At 37.3% G+C, this 23,699-nt stretch overlaps 1 protein-coding gene across 1 annotated transcript in view; it reads right to left on the minus strand.

The window, feature by feature from the left end:
- Positions 1-2,242: 2,242 nt before the first annotated feature.
- The window catches only part of DPY19L4 (dpy-19 like 4), a 29,335-nt gene continuing 7,878 nt past the window's right edge, over positions 2,243-23,699 (minus strand). Inside the window, exons 6-19 of the mRNA XM_059836149.1 lie at positions 23,091-23,236; positions 21,129-21,252; positions 20,431-20,565; positions 19,016-19,147; positions 18,828-18,926; positions 17,532-17,605; positions 15,555-15,713; positions 13,750-13,869; positions 12,516-12,636; positions 10,969-11,025; positions 8,599-8,681; positions 5,990-6,122; positions 5,513-5,671; positions 2,243-2,414 (exon numbers count right to left, since the gene is read on the minus strand). Coding sequence (XP_059692132.1) covers positions 2,250-2,414; positions 5,513-5,671; positions 5,990-6,122; positions 8,599-8,681; positions 10,969-11,025; positions 12,516-12,636; positions 13,750-13,869; positions 15,555-15,713; positions 17,532-17,605; positions 18,828-18,926; positions 19,016-19,147; positions 20,431-20,565; positions 21,129-21,252; positions 23,091-23,236 — 1,707 coding nt within the window. The 3' untranslated portion in view covers positions 2,243-2,249. The remainder of the gene's footprint in view (positions 2,415-5,512; positions 5,672-5,989; positions 6,123-8,598; positions 8,682-10,968; positions 11,026-12,515; positions 12,637-13,749; positions 13,870-15,554; positions 15,714-17,531; positions 17,606-18,827; positions 18,927-19,015; positions 19,148-20,430; positions 20,566-21,128; positions 21,253-23,090; positions 23,237-23,699) is intronic.

The raw sequence follows: 23,699 nt of genomic DNA on the forward strand, positions 1-23,699 counted from the left end.
TTCATGAATTATTAACTTCAAGCGAGTAAATAACTGACACACAGACATGTTAACTCCTTGACAGTGATTCAAACAAATTTAAATTGTTAATAAAGGAACTCTAAACTTACTTCTAAATATCACATCTAAATCCATACTAGCACATACAGAGAAGGTTCCTGCAGGCCTGCCATAGCTCAGATGAATACACTGTTATATGGTAATTGAAAACTCTGAAACAGCCCAGTACAGTAAAACACATGCATTTGTGCATAAGCAAATAAATGCAGACTGCATTTGACCAGAGACGCACATATGCGCTATCCTCAACACTGTATCCCCAGAAAGGATATTTACTTTTAACTTGTAACTCAGATGTACTGATAAATGTTTTGCTCGAGGATCACATCCAGTATATTCGATGGATTTATCTGAACATTGGTTTCAACTAAAATGGATAATTTAACATCTTGTCAAGACTCATAGGCCTAAAAATATAACTGAAAGTAAAAAATAGATTACAGACATGTTGACTTTTACAACAACAAAGCTTTTTTCTTTTAAATCACTCCAATAGTGATAACAGGTTTTAAAAAAATCTCAGCACTACCTGTTAGTGTAAAGTAAGCAAATGTATCTGCATAGAGCAGATAGGAATCACACATATGCACCAACATGCTGCAGTTCCTAATAATTTCAGAGTTAAAATCTCTGAATTTGCATCTTATCAACAAGTGTGGTAAGGATCGTTTTGCAGCTTTCATTTGCAGAATGGTTTGCAGATTTTTCAGTTGCACGTTCATTCTATTATGCCAGATCCTTCACGAAAGAATCTGGGCTCCAAAGAATCATTCCCACACGCCTGATAGACTGGTCTCTGGGCCAGGTGTTACAAGAATCCGTAACTGCAGGTAACTCCTAATTGGTGAATAACCTCTTCCAAAACTTACATCCTGGCTTTTTGTCCAGCTACATCTATATAAGCAAAGTTACCATTACCTTTTATTGCATTTTCCATTCACACCACCAGCATTAGGCCCAGAGTTGGAATTAAAGCATCATTCATTCTCTTGAAAGTATATCAGCCAGCAACAAACAGGATGAACAGATGATTTGTTAAGAAAAATAGTTGTAGAGGCAAAGGGGGTCATACAAGGAAGACAAATTTTAGAGGGAAGCAATATTGCAGAGTACTTTCCCAATTTTTCAAAGAATCTCAGTGCAGTTGCATAATTAATATAAAAATAGCTATGAACAACTGTACCATTATTTATTAATGGTGGTGACTGTAGTGCTTTAAATTACAGTTATGGCACTATCTTAATATAACTATTACATAATAAGTTGAATGAAATGAGTATCACCCATCCCTCCCCATACACACACACATATATATACCAGCACGCACACAGAGGGAGTGAAACAGAAGTGCAGAAGTCTCAGTAGCAAACCTAGTTGTCCTCCTACACTTGTCTAAAAACAAGTATGGCATACTCTTGTATACTGGCCCATCCTGATGGCTGCTAAGACACACATATGCATACATACGTACACATTTAAGCATTGAAAAATCCTAAAGACAAGTTCTTTCCAAACTGAAGATCTGACCTTGTCAACTCCTACTACTAGGTCTAAGTCCAAACATTTTCACCAACATGTCTCCAACAATGTAGAGATCAGTGCCTTCATCTATGGAAGTGTTTAAATAAAATTTTCCTTATTTGATTTTTACAAACTATAGCTACACATAAGATGTATGAATGTGTGTTTGATAAACATGGAAATGTTTATAGTGGAAGACAGGAAGAATTAAAACAACAGAAAACCAAAAAACCCAAACACTTGAAAAGACTCAGGATACCGATTGCTTTCTTGCTAGAAAAACACAAGCTATACAACGTAAATGAGCTCTCTAATTAATTTTCCACATTTACTGAAGTCTACCCACATCAGCTCTCTAACACTAAAGTTAGAAATCTCATTTACATGAAGATTAAGATGATTTATAATGGGAAGAAAATTGGAAAACCAAGGAAGACTGTCATACTTTGTAGAGACTGTAAAATCGACAAATTTTCCCATTTCCTTCAAGGATGGTATCTGTGTTTGTTGATCTGTAGTTCAAAGAATTCCAGTTTGGTAAAATAAAAGTTGTCAATACACTGCTTGTGCGCACAGGTATCTCCAAAAATAACTTCCTTGATCAAAAGGAACTTTCCCAACTGAATTTCATTCACAATCAATCCTCAGATAGAAGCTTGTATGCTTTTTCATGACTGGAAGGATATCACAGTGTTGATTCTATATACAAAGTAGGATCTATTCCAGTATACCCGAGTAAAATAATTCACATATGGAGAATAGTTCATTTTGATTTCATGACAAAATCGTCCATATTTTGAGTAGGCATAACTGTCGCCTTCCTCACAAACCACCTGTTAGAAAAGAAGAAGATCTAATTAAAATACCAAAGATAAGTGGTTACAGAACGTAATTCTGTACATTTAATTTACTTCTGTATTCCGTAAATTTCATTCACAATAGGCATTTAATTTCCGTACTCTACGATTCCAATAAGCTGAAAACATATTCCCCTATAATTTGTTTAACCATCTAAAATAGCCTTTGTGAATTAATACCTTTGTCAGGATAGCAGACATTAAACCCAGTGTATTTTACTCATCCAATAAAGAGAAACAGCAGTGGAAATTATCTACATGCCCCGTTTACCCAGCACTTCAAACCTGACCTGCACATAGTATACCACCTATGTAGAGAAGGAAATTCTCAATTACCTTTTCCAGGCCAAGTAAGTTTGATTTACCTAATAAAGACTGAAGACACACACACGTAACACCCTATAAATTCCAACCAATTGACTTGGAAGCAAATTGCTTGTGCATTTTAGCATCTACTATCTGATATCCTTGAAGAAATCCCTTCGCTAGTCCTTCTGATGACACAAGCTTACATGAGTTTAAAAAAGGTGTTAGGACAAATTCATGGAGAAAAATCTATCGGTGGCTACCAAACACAAAGATATTTCCCCTGAGCTACAGTCCTTCAGCAACAGACTGCTGTTTCGCCATTTCAATAATCATATGCTCTCAGCCAGTGTTAGAAACAAGATATCGGACTAGGAATATACGACGTAGTCCAAGCTAGAAAGTAGTACTTATCTTCTTAAACACAGCAATTTGGAAAACACATCCATAGACCTGTCAACAGCATAACAGCTTGTCCACTGTCTCACTTACTTTGGGAGTAAGTAAATGCTGTAGCTTCCATGAGTTTGGAAATATGACTTAGACAATTTTTGTTAGCAAGCAAACAGAGTTTTGTTTCAAAGCTTCCTAAGACAACACACTATATAAACTTTCAGGAACAAACTAAGTCAACTTTCTGAAAAAATACTTTATTCCTGTTGGCCGTTCCAATATTTTTTCTACAACTATCATTTTTAGCATCCAACCCAGTATGGACTCAGCCACAGACAGGAAGCATAAGTGATGTTCATTACTAGCCAACCAATCTTTTTCTAAAAATATTGAACACTCAGTTGTCTGCATTTAAATGTATATACCAGTTGTTTTGTCACAGATTTACATTACAGACATTCAGCAGAACAGATTTTAACTGAAACTCTTGTCATGAACCTTCTTTTCCCCTTCTTGATCTCTCCACTATAAATAGGATAACCCTTATCACTTCGACAATCCTAATTACACAAAAATAGTAAATGACTGGTTTTGTGTACTGACAGTGCTGTGTATGGCATTTATCAAAGACAAGCTCCTCACATTGGATACTGTCTTTTGATGTTTTTTTCCCCCCTTTGACTGAAATTATCATTGCAAGCAAGAGCCGCTCTGAAAATTACTGGGAAGTGTTCCTGGGAACTGCTGAATAACTGAGTGTTAGGAATTAAAGGAGGAAGAAACTCATTCTGATGTATGTATCAAACGAAAACTTAAAAACCTGACAGTAAAACCATGCTGCTGAAGTTAGGATGAGATCAGGATTACGTGTGAGAGAGAAGCATGCAGGAAGCATGGAGATAAGACATGAAGGAGTATGAGGGAATGGAATCCTGAAATTGTGGTTATTTGTTCCAGCTGACATCCTACGTGTGAAGAAGGAACAGGAACTTACTCATGCGAAAACAGATCTGAGAAGAAACTGAGAGATAACATGTGCTGATTATCAATGATGGAGGTTATTCATACACACACACTCTGTTATGGTATAGTATATTAGTTACAACATGGAATAATCATGGCATACATGATTTTAGCAGCAAGGCAAAGAAAGGAAAAGGATGGATTTCAGCAGTGGTAAGGAAGTTAATAGAAAAACAGAGACAATATCCCCCATGGATAAACTGGCCAGGAAACCCACAAGTGAAACTGACACCAGTCGTAGATTCCTGGGGAAATCAAAGAGCAAGCCCCTAAAAACATATCACCCCTATAATTATTACAGAAATAAAATGCTTGCATTGCAAGTTCTTTTGAAATGTGTGTCATCGAAAGTAGAGCTTATAAAATACCTAACACAGATGAACAGCTTGGATTTTTTTCCCCAAGAATGGAATATAAGACTATATACAAGAAACATAGGTATATTATTATGATTCCGTTAAAACAAAACAAAAAAACCCCCACATTCAGACCAAGGGTTAACTTAGTATAGTTAATATACAACAGGCTGTAATGTCCAACAGATGCTTAAGTTCTTTTTCTTAGTCAGGAAACAAACTAAATTAAGCTAACCTGTGATTGCTTAGGAGTAACTGGTGACTCCCTCTCTCCTGTTGACCTGAGAATAAGCAACCAGACCCTAAGTAAGTTTACAGCCACTCCTGCCTTTATAAAGTCAAAACTTTTGCTGGATTCCCAGGAAGCAAGCGATCAAGTGGTAATGAGATCACTTTATAAACCCCATCCCATTCCCTACTTCAGCAGCAAGAGCAGCACTATCAGCATTCAGAGCAGACACAGCATGACAATGGCTGAAATAGCATTCATGGATATCTTCACAACTCTACAGTTTATTCAACTAATCTTTCTACACGCTGTGGCTTAAACTATCTATTGGGGTGCTAACCTGTCTGCAAGACTGAACCGAATAGACTTGTAACCTCATCAGTACCAAACAGGCTGTACTGAACTGAATGCAGGCTGGTCCTCATCCCAGGCAGAGTTTTAGAAGAACTGAGTTTATTAATTTCAAAATTTCATCTTTAAAGCTAGTAAAGAATGCCCTCTGGGGTCTTTAATGATTGGCAGAAAAGCAGCACAGCTAGATACTAATGTATTAGGAGGGATTAGGGCTGTTAAAGAATAGTATGGGGTAAGATTACAGGTATATAAGAAACAGACAAACCAAAACTTAATGGATCACTTTTAAAATTTCTAAGTCTTTGCCTACATGTGAATTACAATCAGAAAAATAAGATCAGCATTATAAGAAGATTTCTTCTTAATGAATTATTTTTGCATTCAAACATTTATTTTTTCTTACTGTTACTTACATGACCATTAGCAATATCCAATAGATCTTTAACTCTACATCCTCTTACAGGTCCCACTTCATTGCAAATTGAATCTTCAATAATGAGAAAATTGGCTTTGTAAGATGTGAGTATCTTATAAATATCCTCTGCTGACCTCTTTGAATAGATCTGATAAATCTATAAATTAAGAAAACACAATCATGCAATGCAAAAATCAGTGATAAATTAAATACTTGGGGGGGGCAGTATTTGGAATGCCACTAACACGTAGTGGGAGCGGCACCAAACAAATAATTTGCATTGCCAGGTGACCTGGGGGTCACAGAAGAGCAACGCAAATGTGTTTGTCATGAGGAATGTTACAAGGTCATCTTCTCTGGAGCATTAACATTTACAGTACTCCCACACATCTCAATCAGGCACTTCAGTCTTACATGACGGAACAGTCTATAAATCACCGATAATACACACACATTTATTGAATTGGATACTCACATTTTCATTTCTTCTTAGAAGATCATCATCATTATATAAAGGCAAGCTCGACACCATCCATCCAGTACAAAGCTTAATCACACCCATTAACTGTGGGCTGCCTGCAAACACAGCAGCCACAGGAGCCTGTCGTCTGCAAAAGCAACATCAACACACTCGTCTGAGTACAGGATGCATTTCTCAAAACAATGTTTTTAATTTTAAACACTTTGTGAATCTTTTAAGGTGCTAAGGTATGAATTGGAGTGCATGAAGGTATCACAGAATCATTAAGATTGGAAAAGACCTGTAAGATCATCAAGGCCAACCATCAACCCAACACCACCATGCCCACTAAACCATGTCCCACAGTGCCACGTCTGCATGTTTTTTGAACACCTCCAGGGATGGTGACTCCACCACCTCCCTGGGCAGCCTGTTCCAATGCTTCACCACTCTCTCAGTAAAGAAATTTTTCCTAATATGCACTCTAAACCTCCCCTGGTGCAACTTGAGGCCATTTCGTCTCAGTCTATCGCTAGTTACATGGGAGAAGAGACCAACACCCACCTCACTACAACCCCCTTTCAGGTAGTTGTAGAGAGTGATGAGGTCTCCCCTCAGCCTCCTCTTCCCCAGACTGAACAACCCCAGTTCCCTCAGCTGCTCCTTATAAGGCTTGTGCTCCAGACCCCTCACCAGCTTTGTTGCCCTTCTCTGGACACACTTCAGCAACTCAGTGTCCTTCTTGTAGTGAGGGGCCCAAAACTGAACACAGGATTCGAGGTGCCACCTCACCAGCGCCAAGTACAGGGGCACAATCACCTCCCTACTCCTGCTGGCCACACTGTTTCTGATACAGGCCAGGATGCTGTTGGCCTTCTTGGCCACCTGGGCACACTGCTGGCTCATACTCAGCCAGCTGTCAACCAGCACCCCCAGGTCCTTTTCCACCATCATTGGGGGTCTAATTACAATTGGTGTTAATGCTGCACTGGCAGTAGTTTCCTTGTCAGGAAAAGCTCAGATCTGCAGCAACAGGGAGTTTGCAAGGAAGGCCTCCTGCAAGGGCTGATGGCTGTTCTCCTTGGAATCCATGAAGCATCATTCAGAGTGGTCCTGGAATGGATCAAACTATTGCTTTTCTGAATGGTTGCTAACTTATGACAAAACAAGCTTCGGAGGGAGGGTAGGTAGAAGGAGAAACAACATGATGTTATCTTGTAAGGAAAAGATTTGTGATTATTTTCACTTGATCTCTAGCAGCATGTATTTCATCATCTATGAGTAAATAGTGTCATGATACAGAATAATGCCTACAGTAATTATGTTTCTGCGTTTGGTTTAATCTTTTGACTATTCGTATTCCTGCATTAGTGAAAGAAAACAATCATTGTCATATTTTATTACAGACTTTGGGCAACTTTTCCTGCAGAGAAAATTCAAAATAAATTCATTTTTTCAGAGAGAAAATTTAAAGAAAATATACTACAATAATGACATTCAATTAAAATTCCAATATGGCTATCTAAGTATATCTTTAAGAATAATAAAACCCCCCAACTTAGTTTCATTAAAAATATGAACAGCTGCTACAAATAAGGGTAGTTAAATTGCTCTTAGCTGAGTGACTCTCAATGCAATTCACCATGATTAATTATGTACTTGAAGTGTACTATATGCAGACTAATGTAAAAGCCATTAGGTACTTGGCGTTATTCCACTTGCTGCCTTGAAGAGCTACAGCAGTTACAAACAACATACACTACTATTAACAGAAAGAAGAATTTGCTGGAACACCATAATTGCCAGCCTTGTCTTTTTTGAAGATGAACAGGTTGACATTAAAGCCTACATAAATACAGAAAATAATATTCTAAAAAAAAAAAAATACAGTTAAAAGTAAGTAAGTTATCTGAACACAGGAGATCTAATTTTCAGAGAAGTGCAGTTCCTAACGACGTAGTTCAAAGTTAGATTGAACAAGGCCAGAATCCAGTTCTGAAACTTTTGGTGAGAAGAAAAATACATCTGTGAAAATAACTTGACTCAGTATTAGCTATGTATATGGCTCAGTATGAACTATGTAACATAGCTCAGTATTTGCTATGCCCTGCCTAGCCAGATAGATAAGAACCTTTCCAGCCTTCTGGTCAAAGGGGAAGTTTGAATCATACATGTTGCACTGCATGTTTTTTGACTGAAGTCTCTAAATCCTTATATTCAGGTATTTCATTTTACTGGCTCATGCACACAAGAATTTCAGTGTTTCTGTCCCCTGTGGAATTACCATCAACATGAATCCTCTAACCTCCTGAAAAGTTCGTGCACAAGGGACCAAGTACTAAGATGTCCACCTTTATTTGCAAATTAGGTCTAGTAATGATATTAAACATGATTTGCTTGCGTGTTTCAGGATCTTCTCCTCTTATAATCAACAATAAATTCCTGCTCCTTTCCATAGGAGTAATACCAAACATAAAATACACATTTCTCCTCGCATCTCCCTCTACATGACATATGACTTGGCAAGGGAAAACTCAGATTAATAGAGGTAGCTCCACAAAATGCTGAGATAAAAATACTCTGATGTAAAGAAGGAAAATAGAAACGTAGGACTTCATACTTACTTTATCCATGTCATGAGTTCTACTGTATCAGGATCATAGAATTCTTGTAGTTCTGAAAGCTCTGTCATTATCCTAGGGAAAAACTGATGGAAACACATTTTTGGTTACTTACAGTTAAAAAAAGGAATCTATAGAGCATCTCATTGTATTAAGGCCTTAAATAACACAAAAGAAATGTGTTTCATCTGAGTTTTCCCTCCTGATTGGTATTTTTGTTTGAACATTTTGTGAAACACGCTGCTTATACTTACCTGACAGCAGGAGACCTTCGCCAAAATATGTATGTTAAACACAAGTTCTCATCTCTAATCCTATTTTATTAGAATACTTATAAAAAAAAAAATTAAAAAACCCCAAGAAACTATGTGGCAACAACATTAATCAACTTCAACTGGCCTTAAACGCATCAAAACCATAGTTCGCATTTGCATATGCAAATACATATAAATAAGGGCACTGAACCAAGAAGTTGAGAAATCTCTCATGGTAAACTTGCTTGAACAGGGCGGGGTTGGACTGTTGTGACTTGATGGAAAGGTGCTATGCAAGCAGGAGAGACGAAATTTCCTAGAAGAGCATTATATGGGTAATCTGCCCTGGACTTTCCTCTGACTTTTACCTCAATTACTGCAGTGAAGGAAATTACACTATATTGTAGGAAGTAGAATATCTCAGTTTATGCTCTTGAAAAACATTTTGGGAGCCATTTTGAGCATTTATCTGAAGAAGGTATGGCTAGAAGCTGGCCAGCGCTGAGGGGCTGGAGCATGCTGTTGTAAATAGTAAGTGAAAGCTACTGGCTGCCAGCTCTGGAAAGGATAAAGTTTACGGGTTATGCCAGACTAAAGGGACAAGTTTGGGACAACTTTGGGACAGCCATAGCGGACAGACAGCTGGAAATGGGAGCCTGCTTTTAACTGAGGAGTTTCCACCCCCATTACCTGGACAATTCAGCTGACAAGTGATAGCAGTCTACAGCCAGAGATATTAGGGTAGCACAAGAACAGCTGCCATATGTTCATATCAGGGCTGAAAGCTGTAGCAGTGCTGTTATACATATACCTGAACCGTCCCCAGAACAACAGACAGACAGAAAGAGAAACCGCTACTGCCACCCCAAGGAGAACCAGCTTCTCTTATCAATCAGAGCCCTCAGAAAAATCTCATTAGATGAAGGACTATGCCAGACTGAGTCAGAAGGCAGCCAAGCAGAAAGATGCTGAGCTGTACACTCAGCCATTTATAGCCACGATAACAGATGAAGAGCTTCAAGGCATTTGCACTGTCCCATTACTATTATTCAAAGTTTCCAAGCTTAGGGACGAGTTATGAACCTGGAGAGCAAACTGTTCACCACTGCTTCAAAGCAAAAGCTGGATCTGCAATGGATGAAGCCCTCTAGAGTCCAACCCCCCACACTGCTTTTATTAAAAGAATCTGAAAAACAGTTCTTTGGTCTACTAACCTAGCTTCCTCTATTGTAGCAGATTTCATAACTCTTTTGAGCAACTTTAGCTTTTTTTCAGGAGAGTATCTATTGCTCTGGCAGAAATGTGTGAAGAGTCGGATTACATTGCAACCAAAATTTCTATTACAAGGTAGATGTTACAAAATCTGTTAAAATACTGTTGGTCAAGACTGGCTTTTATATTTGAATGCTTTTAAAAAAAGTAATTATTTGAATTCTTATAAAACCATTTTGAAGCTATGTCGTTATAGTAGAGGGTTACACTTTATGGGATATTTCCCATATTTTTTGCACTTGTGGAAGTTTAAAAAATAATTTCCAAATAGTCTTCCTCCCAGCCTGTCTGTGACTTGCAATAAAGAATTATTTATTTTAAACATGGAAACATCTGTAGCTTTTCTTCCCTGTACTGTAGTATATACATAACCTCTACACACTGCTCTGCATGAAGGATTTGACTCCATTATAATCTGATGGGAGCTTTTCAGACTATTTGCATATGGCCTCCCGTAATTTTACTTCCATCTAACCTCACTCCCTCTCACTAAAACCAAGATTGAGGCAACACAGTTTTCAATATCCCGAGTTTTCATTTGGCAATATTTTCTTTGTTGAGTCAGTTTATATATTCAAAGCATAATAACTGAATATAATGAAGTCTTCATTTAAATTTAAACACTTCTTAATTACAATAAGCAATCATTAACAAATTAGATTGTCAAATACCTCATACTGAAAAATGTAAACAGTTTTGTTTAAACAAAACACATTTTCAGTAGATGACAGCTTTTATTTCATCATATATATTTCATTTCACCAAGTATATTTCATTGTATTCACTCATCATTCTGATTGATATTGTGCCTACATACAAAACAAAACACACAAAGGTACTTTCTTACCTCTTTCCACAAACTGAATCCAATTATCGTGGGAACTGCCATACTCAGAGTAAGAGCCTAGAAAATATGTGTTAGAAGAAATGGATTATGGACCGTTCTCCATTCTTCAGCCTTGGACTATCTGTTGATTCTGCTCATATAGTAGGCTACATTTATGCCTGAAACCTTGGAGTGACAGTAGGTGAAACTTTGTGGTTCTCTACCAGTCAAAAAACTCCCCGCAAACAAGAATTTGCCTAATTTAGCACCGAAGAACTTATTTGACCCATAGTAACTTTACCACCAATATTAGGGATGGTTAATTACTGCTCCAATAACAATGATGCAATGTGCACATGATGTAGGGAACAGAAGAAAAGTAAACACTTCTCACATACAAATGAAAATGAGATAATCTGAGAAAGGGAAAAAAAGTACAAAACAAGCATTTCAAACCTCTGAGCTTGTTGATACTTTTGTTCAGATTAACAATATTGATACGCAAAACCCAGAAACCCATTCTTCAGCACACCATCACTCTAGCTGATATAATTTTCACTTGGCGAAAAGGAGAAAATAGCTTGCGTGGTACAGGAAACATTTGGTAAGGAGTGCACACAAGGCATCCTCTTGATAATAAGGTATTAACACATCTACTGTGTTAATAGCAATAAAGCAGGTCTATATAGAAGAAAACATGAGATATATAAAGGAATGTGTTTACCATGTACATGAACATATTGTTACTCCTTGATTGGAAGAACATTGTCAATGTTTCCAATGTATCAGTGTACAGCATTTTCACAATATAGTGAATCTCTGTTTAAGTATAAAATGTTTATTCCCACAAGCGTCTTGAAATTAAGGTAAGTAATATCATATCCTTATTTTATTAATAAAACAAATACAGAAAGCTGCCAAAAATTGCACAAAGCAACTCTTGGCATATTAAGAATAAAGCTACAGTTGGAAGTGGGGGAGTTGTTTGCACTGTAGCACAAGCTCATCTTCAGTCACAACACTTCCCTGTAATGGCCACACATGAACAAATCTTATGCAAAGGAATTCCACATACCATTTCTTATGAAGCAGTTTTACTCTCAGCAATTAAATACACCTAACTACTACATTTTTAGCCCCGTTTCCTAGTGAAACGAGGCTTACATCAATGCTTGCCTGCATGCCTGTACTTTTTCTCCTGCACTCCTCCTACAGAGCGCTTGACCTTCTTGATCAATCTCAACTAAATACGACAGAGGGCTTGAGGTCTCTAAGATTTGTTAAAAGAAATTAAACAGATGAGCAAAAGAGAGAGAGATGAAGACAGCTCTGCTTCTTATGAGGAAAGGCTGTAGTGTGAACACAACTTTATCGCCAGGTACCAGAGAACATGTGAAAGTGTGACATTAAGAATGAAAGACACAGAAAAAGCAGACTATATGAGATCCACTGTTCACAGAACTACATGTTCTTTTAATGGGTTGTTCTATAGGTCTTAGGTCATTGTTGTTTGAAAAGTTATATGCTTTCTAGCTGTAATTCCCGAGACATTGACAACAGCAACTCACCAGCAATATCGGGTGCACAGCTTTCAGTCGAAGCCACTTGAAAAGTGTCATCCAAAGTTCGGGAGAGCACACACCAAATGCAGCAAGCATGCAAACATAAGGTGTCCATAGATATTTCATTCTGAAAAACAGTGCAATAACTTAGTTGGGACTCTGCACATGCCTCTGTTTTCAAGCTATTTATAAAAACATTCAGATTTTTTTCATCTGTCAAACTGGTCTGGATGTTCAAGCAATCTGAGATCAAATTTGATGGCACTGAAGGGTAAACCAAGGAAATCTCTAGCAGAAGAGCAGGCACTTGATTATCTGCTGCAAGATGTAGGAGCAAGATCCAAGGTCAATGATGACAAAATCCTCCACAGAGTTCAGGGGAGGATGAAAGAAAAACAAAGAGACTAGTAAAGTCACTTGGCTGTTGTGGTTTTCCAGCCAAGCAAGGATAAAAAGCAGCTATTCAGCAAAGCTGTACAGATACTGTACTATAAAGGAGTTCCTGAAGAAAGGAAAGGAAAATATTTAATAAACAATTTACAATTTGCTGGTATTGTCTGCCTCTTAAGGGTAGACAAGTCAAGACAACTACATGGTAACACAACAGTCTGCTCACTTTAAGAATTTGTGAATATTCAGATTTTAGGATGATGAGCATAATACAAACACAGGTCTACCACTTTCAAGCTGATTTAGCTGAGAGCCTAGATTAGAAGAACAACATCTTCCCAACATTAGCTTCTGTAGTTCTAAAGACTAACACAATATCTTTGAAAACAGCTTTGCTACTGCTTTAGCATATCAAGCAAAGGTATACTTCATGCTAGTCTAGACACAAGAAGATGGACAAGAAATCTTCCACGTCTCAATATTCCCGAACATACACTGTTCATGAAAACACTATGCAAGATCTCACTAGAATACAATATTAAAAGAATTACAGTGCAGTTCTACACTTAAATACCATAAATAAAGTAATTAAAATTTGCTTCAATTAATGTCTCAGATTTTGGCTGCATTAAAGCTTGGAAAACATGTTAAAGAAACCAAGCACAGTTCATCATACACCTGTATCCAATTTATAGTTAAAATTATCTTTGCTATCTCCCCTACTAACTAGTACCACTATATGCCAAATACATTTCTGAAAAGGGGTGAATTTCAAAGAGTGAATGGTGTATCATGTCCAGTTAGGAACTCTCTGTTGCTTTCAAAAAAGATACATCAAAATCAGACTTACCCTTCCAAACACATCGCTAGACAACCAAGTAAAATTGTGTGAATTACATGATAAACTATTTCTGGCCTCTCTCCAATTCGACCATCCTCAAGTTTAACTGTCTCTTTCAGTGGTTCACCACTGCAGTTGGAGAAAATGAGACATCACTTAATTCAGACATTATCTCAGGCAAAGGTGCCAATAAAAATACTTTTATGATTGTTAAGTCAGCAGTACACTGAGATCATTCCTTGTCATATTATACAATATTGTTGCACTGCTTTGTTTTTTTTTTTTTTTTGTACTTCATCAATGATCTATCAGTACCCGCTGTCCCTTGTTTTAGACTGTAACCTCTCTGGAGCAATGGCTGTGAATTAATACAATGGAATCACTGCCTATGACTGTAAATCCTATTTTAAGGTAATTCAGCAACAAGAGACAGTCTAATTTAAAAAACTGCACACTCTGCAAGCATTTAGATGAATCATGTGGTACATGCATTCTAACTAAGTTTCTTCATATCACTAGCTTGGTGAAGAATTATGGAATCTGTAGGACAATAATTGTGTATGGAATGTGTATACCATTTTATGACAAAGTAAGACACCAAAACCAGCTTTTAGTCACATTATCATAGATTCCAGTAATATATTATAAATGAAAATCATAACCAAATTCTTAAAACAAATGTTTTTCTACAAACAAGATAGCAAGGCACACAATAGATGACATTTTCTTCTACCATGATATGATTTTCCTCACGACAAATGGAAAAATATTTGAGATTTTTTTTTTAATTTTGAAATGGTTAATAATTGAGAGGGTAGAAGGTTTATTTTAAACTTTTCTTTAAAAAGCTGTTGGACATACTGGAGTCACTGCTCATTACAAAGTAGTAAACAGCTATTTCAACACTAGCAAAAAATTAAGAGTTTGTTTCATTGTTTTGAATATACTATCATACATCCACCCTGACGAACATTTTCATTTATAGCAGTATAATCTTTATCTGTTAGAAGTCTTAGCCCTTGAAAAAAATCTATTAATTTTTGCTGCAGACAAGTGAGAAATTTGCCCTAATACCTGAGCAGTTACACCATTCGTTTTCTACCAGGAAGAGATAATTTCCTAGCCATTGAGTTTCCAAGACAAGTTACGCTAGGATCTACAGTCTTGCTATTTTTAGTCTGTAAGCAGAGAGCTCCACTACCCCTTCTCTCAAGGGAACTGTGAAACTAAACATGATTGAGTCAGTTTTACTTCAGCTCTGTTCTGAGCAGCAAAGGCTGATTGACCTTACCACAGTAAAAAAGAATTGGGGGGAAAAAAAAAAAAACCAAAACCACAGTGAAGCATTAGAAATCTGAAATTCTCTCAACTCCACCCATCTCATCCTTCACAGTTTGTAAACTTGGAAAAAAAACCCAACCAACCAACCAACCACCCAAAACAGAGAAACAAATCCTGTAGCAACAATCAGATAACCTTGCTGTTGGAAGGGGAAAACACACAAAATTTCTTTCTCCCTTGCAATGGAGAGAAACATAAACATATCACAAAACACTAGCCAGAGCTCTGCAGGGATTGCACCTATGGGAAAACAAAGTAATGACAACTCCCTGTCTTGACTGGAGGGATGCTCAAGAAGCTCGTCACTAAAGGTCTTTCTTTAGGAGCCTCTGGTGGGCCTTTCCACTGGTGCTCACACCCTCGCAAGCTCAATGGTGCAACAAACTTTGGAGCAACAAACATGATGACCATTCACTTAGACATCCATGAACCTCTTATTTTTAACTTTTTATTTTTCAGTATAAGTTACTTACCAAATTCTCCTAAAAATGACCTGAGTTACAGAAAAAAGGCAGATAATTAATACTAAAATATAGAAAGGCAACAGTGATGACTGTGTTAGTCGCAAAAAAAAGTCTTGGGAGGGTGCCTGAAGAGATTCTTGACAAAGGAGCCAATTCATGGTAAAATTCCTAGTAAGGCAAAAACATCCCATTAAAAACAATAACAATGCCCCACAGATTAGAAAAAAGCCCAGCACACAACCAATCACAGTTTAACCTATTCATGTCATAGGAAACTATTTGAAATTCGTCTTTGAAAACTTATCATGTTATCATTTGAAATTGCTTTGCAAGTACTCTTTAGAGTAACTGTCAAAAGCTTATCTTCCAAAAAAGAATCTGTGATCTGAAGAGACCAGACAACTCTTATTAAATCACAAAAACCCAGCCTCCCATATAACTCCATTATGGGGACCACAAGGCACTTTGTTGTCACAGTGGATTAATATTTTAGAGATATTGATGCAAGAAGGTATGCTTGTCCTCATTCCAAACAGGGAGATGAAGAAAGGAAAGTGGTCATCTGAGATCACAAACAAGCCTGAGGCACTGCCAAGAATAGAATCCTTAATGCTGAAATTCTAGTTCTGTAGCTGAACCCACTCAATCATTCTTCTTTCTCAATTAATGAGCAGAACGATTATATACTCTGCCAAGCAGCACTATCAATGTGTATTCTCAACTGGAATTGGTGCAGCATGTGATGCCATGAATGCATTCTTGTCTTATTTCATTTCGCTTTCCTCCCTCTTTTCTTTTCCCCAAAGGGAAGACTAGAAAACTGAACCACTTTCAATTAGACAGAATCAGTTTAAAGATTAACAGCTGGGCATGTCCAAACTGGCCTTAAAAGACAGATCTTGAAGCTGTTGTGCCGCAAACCATAATTCCAACCCACAGTTACACAATTTTCTAGGCGTAGTTGCACCTAGTTTGCCTCAATCACTGGCTTCATCGCAGAGTTTGACAGCCTGGAAAGTAACATGTAGCAAGTCCCCGGGGGAAAAAAAAAATAAAATCCGTAATACCTGGTAGCTGAATAAACCGAAATCCTGACCAGAAACAGTCCTTTCTTTTCTTGCAAAACACTTAAGAACGTGCATGTATGTATGTTAAACAATGCATCTTAGTCAATGTCATTACAGCTTGTCTTCCAAAAATTCCCCAACAATTTCAATTATGTGTGATGTCATTTTCCACTTCTTCCCCTGAAAGGCTGTGAAGTAGTTTTGTAAGAGATACAGTTCCCAGGAGAGAGTCCCAATTCCTGCACAGAACTGCAAGTCTTGGCCTGGGTCCAGGAGGTGTCTCAGTCCTTACCAATACTCCATTCAAAGTTTTCCAGAAAAACTATGGCCATGATGTCTTCTTCTTGTAGACCAACATTCAACTCTTTTACAGATGCAAACAGTTTTTCTTAGAATCACAACAATTCCCTCCGACTTTTAAGTTGTTTCTTGTCCTAATTTCTTCCAAAACATTCAGGTGGTTTTTGGGGGGTCTTACTCTTACAAAACTAAAAATAAAACGCCACAACCCAACCCTGTTTTGATAGTTCGTGACTCTTTTTGGAGCCCTTTCTTTTCCAGGCTATAAAAAGTTAGTACCACCACCTTTACCCTATTACATTTGCTTTCAAGTCTTATTAGAAACACTAGGCAGGGTACAGAAAGTTTTTGCTCTTCAACATCAAAAGAAAACAAAAATCTATGAAACGCTTTCACCCCAAGCCATGAAAAATATTGAGGTGCCTCGGAAACCTCAAAATCCTAAGTAAATTCTGTATATGCATCCTTTTTTTAATTCAATCTTAAAACCAGGCGACAAACAGAAAGTGTTTCCTTAACTCCTCTATAAAATTCTCACAAGCCACTGAAATTTTATACTTCTCAGAGCAGTTTCAGAAGTTCGGCTATCTTAGAAGGTGTAAAGAGATTAAAAACTTACTTAGTTGTGTTTAAGCCAAGTTTTACTTCAATGAACTTCAGCAAATGCTCGTTTTCTTTATGAGGAACAAACATCTGAAAATTAATTTAGCAGAGAAAAATCTTTACCAAGTGCTGGAAGCAGCTTTCACATAGTCAATTCATTCAGATTACAAAATGGCAGGGAACAATCAAGTATTCAAGATCTAGTTAAAACTAACAAATTGGATTAAGTGTGCCAATTAAGGTACTGGTATAGTATTGTAAATCTTCACTTAAATAAATCTATCTTTAGGGTTTCCTTGAGAATATAATTCCCTTCATTTCATTCATGTATGCCAACAGGAGGGCAAGTGAAAAGCTGTCAATAAGTTGTCAAAAGACTACCGAGCGGTGTAAAAAGGATCGTGAAAAACAGACATTGACTTACCCCCAAGCAAGCCAAAGAACATTGCGTTTGGCTCCACTAAACAATAGGACTGAAGCCTAGCAAAAGTTATGAGCATTTGTAATTTTCACATAAATTGTTTGAGCAGCCAAAAGTTGTGTGTACTCTCTATGTAACTTAACTCGTATTTTTCAAGGTTAGGTTTTATTTTCCTGGAGATACAGCAAGGCTAGCCAGTGTGAATGGCACAACAAAACAATCAGATCTGAGCATTGTCTCAAACTTTTTAGGGTTCACTAGCTTTTTATTTTTAAGTCGACACTGTTAATTAAGACAACCAGGGTTGAGACATAGAGGAAAAGCACAATAAATTATGTAAAAGACTAGAGCCAGCAAGAGGGAGTTGCTAATCAAAATATAAGACCAGCCTAAAATCCCATTGTGTAATCTCAACTCCTAGTTGACTCCTACACTAACTGAAGGTCTCTGTTCCCATGTTCTAGTTGAAATTTAACTGAAAATTAACATCTACCTTGAGACTACTCATACCTGTTCCGGGCTACCAGGTCTTCTCCATGCACAAGAATATTGTTTTAATATTCAGACCAGTTTGTAGATGCCATCCAAGTTATAACAAAAACCACATTTATGAAACAGCTAAAGTGTGATTTAGAGAGTATTTCTATACTATGCTTTAACCTCAACCCAAAAGACCAAAACCCCAACAAAAACCAGCTGCTTGAGTTGTTAAAGACTTTTTATATAGATACAAAATGACTCAATTTTTAGTACTCCAATTTGTTATGAATTAAGCTATGAACTCTCAGATCAATAAGATAAGCAACACTTCAAAAGCTTTTTCCAAGATACATTTGCAACTTTCCATTTAGATTTTGACAATTAAAATAATTTTTTACAGAGGAATCTTACCTTTAGTAAGAAGTTTAGTGTCACTGTTATTGTAAGTACCAAATAAATGTACATTATTTTCAGCAATCTTGACATAAATGTACCTTTTTTCATATTCATCTGCAAAAATATTTTAAGAATGCCGTATCATTTGGAGTTCAGTTTAAATAGTAATAACTACACTCAGAGTCAGAGGAGAGTCTAGTTACCTGAAGGCATTTAGAGAGCATTAAAGCTGCTACAAGACTCAGTAATGGTGACACTAGTAAGGCTGAATTTTCAAACTGCAAAAGGTACCCCAAGAAGAGAGAAAACAAGTAGATTTTGTATACTTCATGCACCTGTTGAAGAAACAAAATAAAACACAATAAAATAAAATTACTGTGGATATATGTCTTGCTTTTTAAAGCAGTAGATAGCTCACTCCATTCCTCTGTTACTCAGGGGATTAATGGATCTCTATTCTCCAAATCATGAATCTAGCAGAGTCCCATTTGTCTCTGGAAAGTATTTCACATCAAAATGATCCTGGTCAGCCTCAGTAACTAGTGCACAATTACTTCACAAGAATTCTGTAAAAATGCCAAAAGTAGTAGTATTTTGCAAGCTCTCCCCATTCTGTAACACCTCACTGTGACGCAGCATGAAGCAGTAACCACAATGCAACAGTATGAAAACACACAATTTGTGTGAGAGCTGACTACTGTAAACATGCGCTTTCCTTGCCCTCACAATAACTTGTTCATTTAACCTATCTCAGGAATACATAGACTGTTACTGTTACTTTCTGTTATTTACTAATTGATAAGCATATCTTGTAAACCCTGATTCTTTATTCTTTAGACTTCTACTAAAACACTAATCTTCTCCCTTATATTTTAAGGGCCTTGCTTTCAACTAAAATAGATCAAACATTTCCCACTGCTGAGGAACAGGAAAAAATGCAATTGAAAGAGGAGGTGATGGATTAGTATTACATGCAGTTTGAAACAGAAGTTACATCTAATAAAACTAGAAGGCACACATGTACAAAGTAGCATACATACCATTGCAACAGGCAGAGTAAAAATGCCTTGTTATTGCAACATTTCTAAGAACCATTTTGCAGAATAAATTCAAATGCTTTCTTGTATTGAAAAATCAATTGGCTTTCAGCATCTGTCTAGCCTATTTATTGACTAAATCAGTACTGGGTGGGCACTCAGAGTGAAAATGAGCCCCTTAACTGCACAGAGCCAACAGAGCAGTTTTTTGGTCAGCCCCACCCTGCTGTGAATAGGGAAAGGAAATGAAGTGGCAGCTAGGCCAAAAAGGATGCATGACTGAGTATCATTCATCACTCTTTCAACTCTCCAAGGATGTTTCAGGTCTCACAAGCTTCATTTAGCTTCTGACCCTTTTGTCAGGAGCGCTGTTCCAAACACAGTAGTCCAAAAGAGAATGAGTTTAAAGCTATTTTATTCTTCCGATGGACATGACATGCACCTCAGCTGGACCCAGGCTGCAAGACACTCAAGTCATCACTCAGTCTGTGCCCTTTGGAGCTTCTAAGCAGCATGTATGGCAGGCACTTCTGAGGCTGTATTTAAGTCCCCAACTATCAGTAGGTTGAAGAGTTTAATACCTTCTCTGTCTGTGCCAGAGCAAAGCTGTCTAGCAGAAAAAGAGAAACAGCCTGGACAAACAGGAGATAATGACTGTATTCCCACATCATCATGAAGGTATATGTCGAAGCACTCACCAAAAGGTAACAAAACTTCTAGAGAAAAAAAAAAACAAAAAAAGCATTAATTTCATACCTACGCATCTCTATCACTAGTAACTGAGGGGTCATTAAAACAGAAACTATGGAAACTAATTATTATTTTAGGAAATAATTAAAACATGGACTTCAGTCGTATTTAATATGTTCTCAGATGGAAGAAAGTAATTACTGAAACATTCAAAAACATTTAAAGCCAATCAGAAGAAACATCTTTGACAGACAGGGAAAGGAAGTTACCACCATCTTCTCCGAGCAACAGGAAGAGTGACAAAATAGTTTACATAGTGAGAAAAATTCTGCATCAGTTTATTTTAAAAAGACAGCACACAGCTCATTATGACACTGTTCTCTCTGAACCCTCATGGGGGCATAACAGGGCAGGGCACGAGTCACTTAGCAAAAACTGCACATGCCTAGGTGAAATCCAAGTGGTTGTTTTGAAAAGAGCAACAAAACATCTACTGTTTTCTTCCTAGCAGGGCAATAGTGACAGAGGTAACTACTCTAGAGCACAATTCTACCAGCAACCCTTTATTAAGAAATTAATTTTGCTTTACCTCAGCAGAACAATTTAGGGTTTTTTTTAAATAGCCTGTGAGAGCTGCTACTTGACATGCAAAATATGGCAAAGCCCAATTTTCCCTTGATGGTATGGAGTAATCAATTCTTGTTGTATCTGTCCTAGAATAAAGTACAGACAAACAAAATCATTAAAAGATTTATGGAACAAAAATATCAAGGAACGCCTAAATGTCACTTCTAGTTATCAGTGTGGCCTTGCAAGCAAACTATTCCTGTATTAGGTGTAAAGTAACACTGACACAATTTCGCTGCTGATACAGGTCACAAATTTAATAACAGCATAGAAGGTCCAAATCTTTACTCACTTGTTCAGCGGGTCTCCTTACTAGGTGGCATTTAAAGGACTGAAGCCAAAAAGCATCTGCCTCCAGCCTTTTCTAACCCACCACAACACTGTGTGAGCCAGACTCATCACACACTGCTTCTGCCAACCTGCACGGTGATAACGCAGCCTTCTTCGTCCACAAGCAGTGCTAAATGGTCTTATGTCCATAGGCAGGATACCACTGCCATAACAGCAGCTTTTCACATTACGATGAAAATTAGCTCATAGCTGCGAGAAAAGACTCCTTTCAGTTCTCAATCAATATGTTTTAAATAAGTTATTTAGGTGGTCGAGCACAACATACTTAGAATCCAAAGTAGTGCTCCCTCATAGCAACAGCACCAGCAGATCCTCTGTCTACAGGGAAAATTCTGCCCAACAAAACAAGAGATTAAAGACAGATGGGGAGCATGGGCCAAAACAGCAGCAGGGCCTTCTCATGGAATGACTTGAAAGTATCTGCACAATTAGAGCTGTAGGATAAAGTTTTAAGAAGTGCCAAGTGACTTAGCAGCACAAGTCACACTTTCAAATGAGATCAAAGGCATGAGTTTCAGAGGTACATAGTCGTCTTTGTGTCTACTATGCTTTTGAAAAGAAGCCTCAATCTCCTTTATCATTCAGATATTTGAAAGCATCACCTTTCATTTTTGCCTCTGAAGCCTCTTACAGAGGCGTATTTGGAGCTTTTTTACCTACTGGACCTTTCAATTTGTTGACGTTTAATCTTCTTTGCTGTTGAAAAAAAATACAGATTTATCCAGCATTTTTCCTACCTTCCACCGTTCAGACCAGCTTGATGAACAGTATTTTTAGCTACTAATCATAGATTCAGTCATGATGACTTCACACTCCTAAAAGATGCTTCCCAACAGTTCAACTTTAAAGGTGTATCTCTAACATTTTGCTCCTCCATAGCTCTTTTCTTTCAAGTGCTCTCAAGTTCACAGAAAGCCCCAGAGCTACTTGGTGACAAACCAGGAACCTGAACACAAGTTCTCATTGCCCAAATGAGGCTCCCTACTATTGGGGTGTTTCATAAAGGGAAGGGACAATATCCTGCAAGTGAAACGTTTTTAAATAAAAAAATCTTGATATAGGATCATCTAAGAAGATGCCACTTCACACAAAAACCCACTGCAAAAAGCAAATTAAAAAAAAAAAAAAATCAAAGACTCTTTACAAGAAAGACTCTTTACAAGAAAAATGCACTTGGTCATTTCCTTCTAAGCATCACAATATTTAGAGCTGGCTACAGAAAGCAATTCTGTTTACAGCAACTTCAGATATTTGTTTTCATTCCTCACTAGCACAAAACCAAAACCTTCCAAGGAACGTTTCTGCAAAATGGAGTTGTGTGAGAATACTCCTGTATTCACACTCATACATAAAATCAGTTCAGCTGGCAGTGTGGATGGTTTGGACAACAGGAGGCCTTTCCTTTAATAAAGCATCATGAGAATCAGTGCATCTCTGGAAGATGTTTTGTATTCAGCATAAGAGCTTGCTCTCACAATGAGAACACCAAGTTTAATAGAAAGCATTTCAATCCACTCTAATATTTTAAAATGCTTTATTGACAAACTAGATTGTATAAAGATGTTTTTCTTACCTGTTAATAATGAACCATGCTACAGTCAGCATTCCTGCCAGCCAAGTCCCACTCATAACCCAACTGGTTACAAACAATGCAGTCACATAAATTCCCTGCAGTCCAAAAACTATACCAATGTAGAAATACACTGGTTCAATAACTTCCTGAAATTACAAATAAAAATGAAGAGACATAGCGGCAACTGAGCTGAAGCTGGAAACGATTACTATTTACTATTTGCATACTGCTAACAGTGTGCTAGGTGCTTTACAAACAGGTAAGAGATGGACCCTATTCAGAAAAGTGTTGAGCATGCTTTTATTTTGGGCTCAAGGAGAATAAAGCAGTGTGAATTAAGAGCACACTTCAGGACTCAGCTTACTAGTGCCATGATTTTTGTATTTGCTTTAGCATGAACATTGTATGTGTCAGATTTAATAAGTCTACACTGCATTGAGATATAAAGCTTACAGGACTACTGGAAGAAGTTATGCAGGGGAGGAACTTGGAGTGGTAAAGATGTGGCAAAAAAGGTTCCAAACACAGATAAGCATATATAAAATAAAATAAATAACAAAAAAAGAAAGATAAATGAGAAAGGACACAAGTATGCAGCGTAAGCAGAAC

The sequence above is a fragment of the Gavia stellata genome, chromosome 3 (genome assembly GCF_030936135.1).
Source record: "Gavia stellata isolate bGavSte3 chromosome 3, bGavSte3.hap2, whole genome shotgun sequence".
NCBI lineage: Eukaryota > Metazoa > Chordata > Aves > Gaviiformes > Gaviidae > Gavia > Gavia stellata.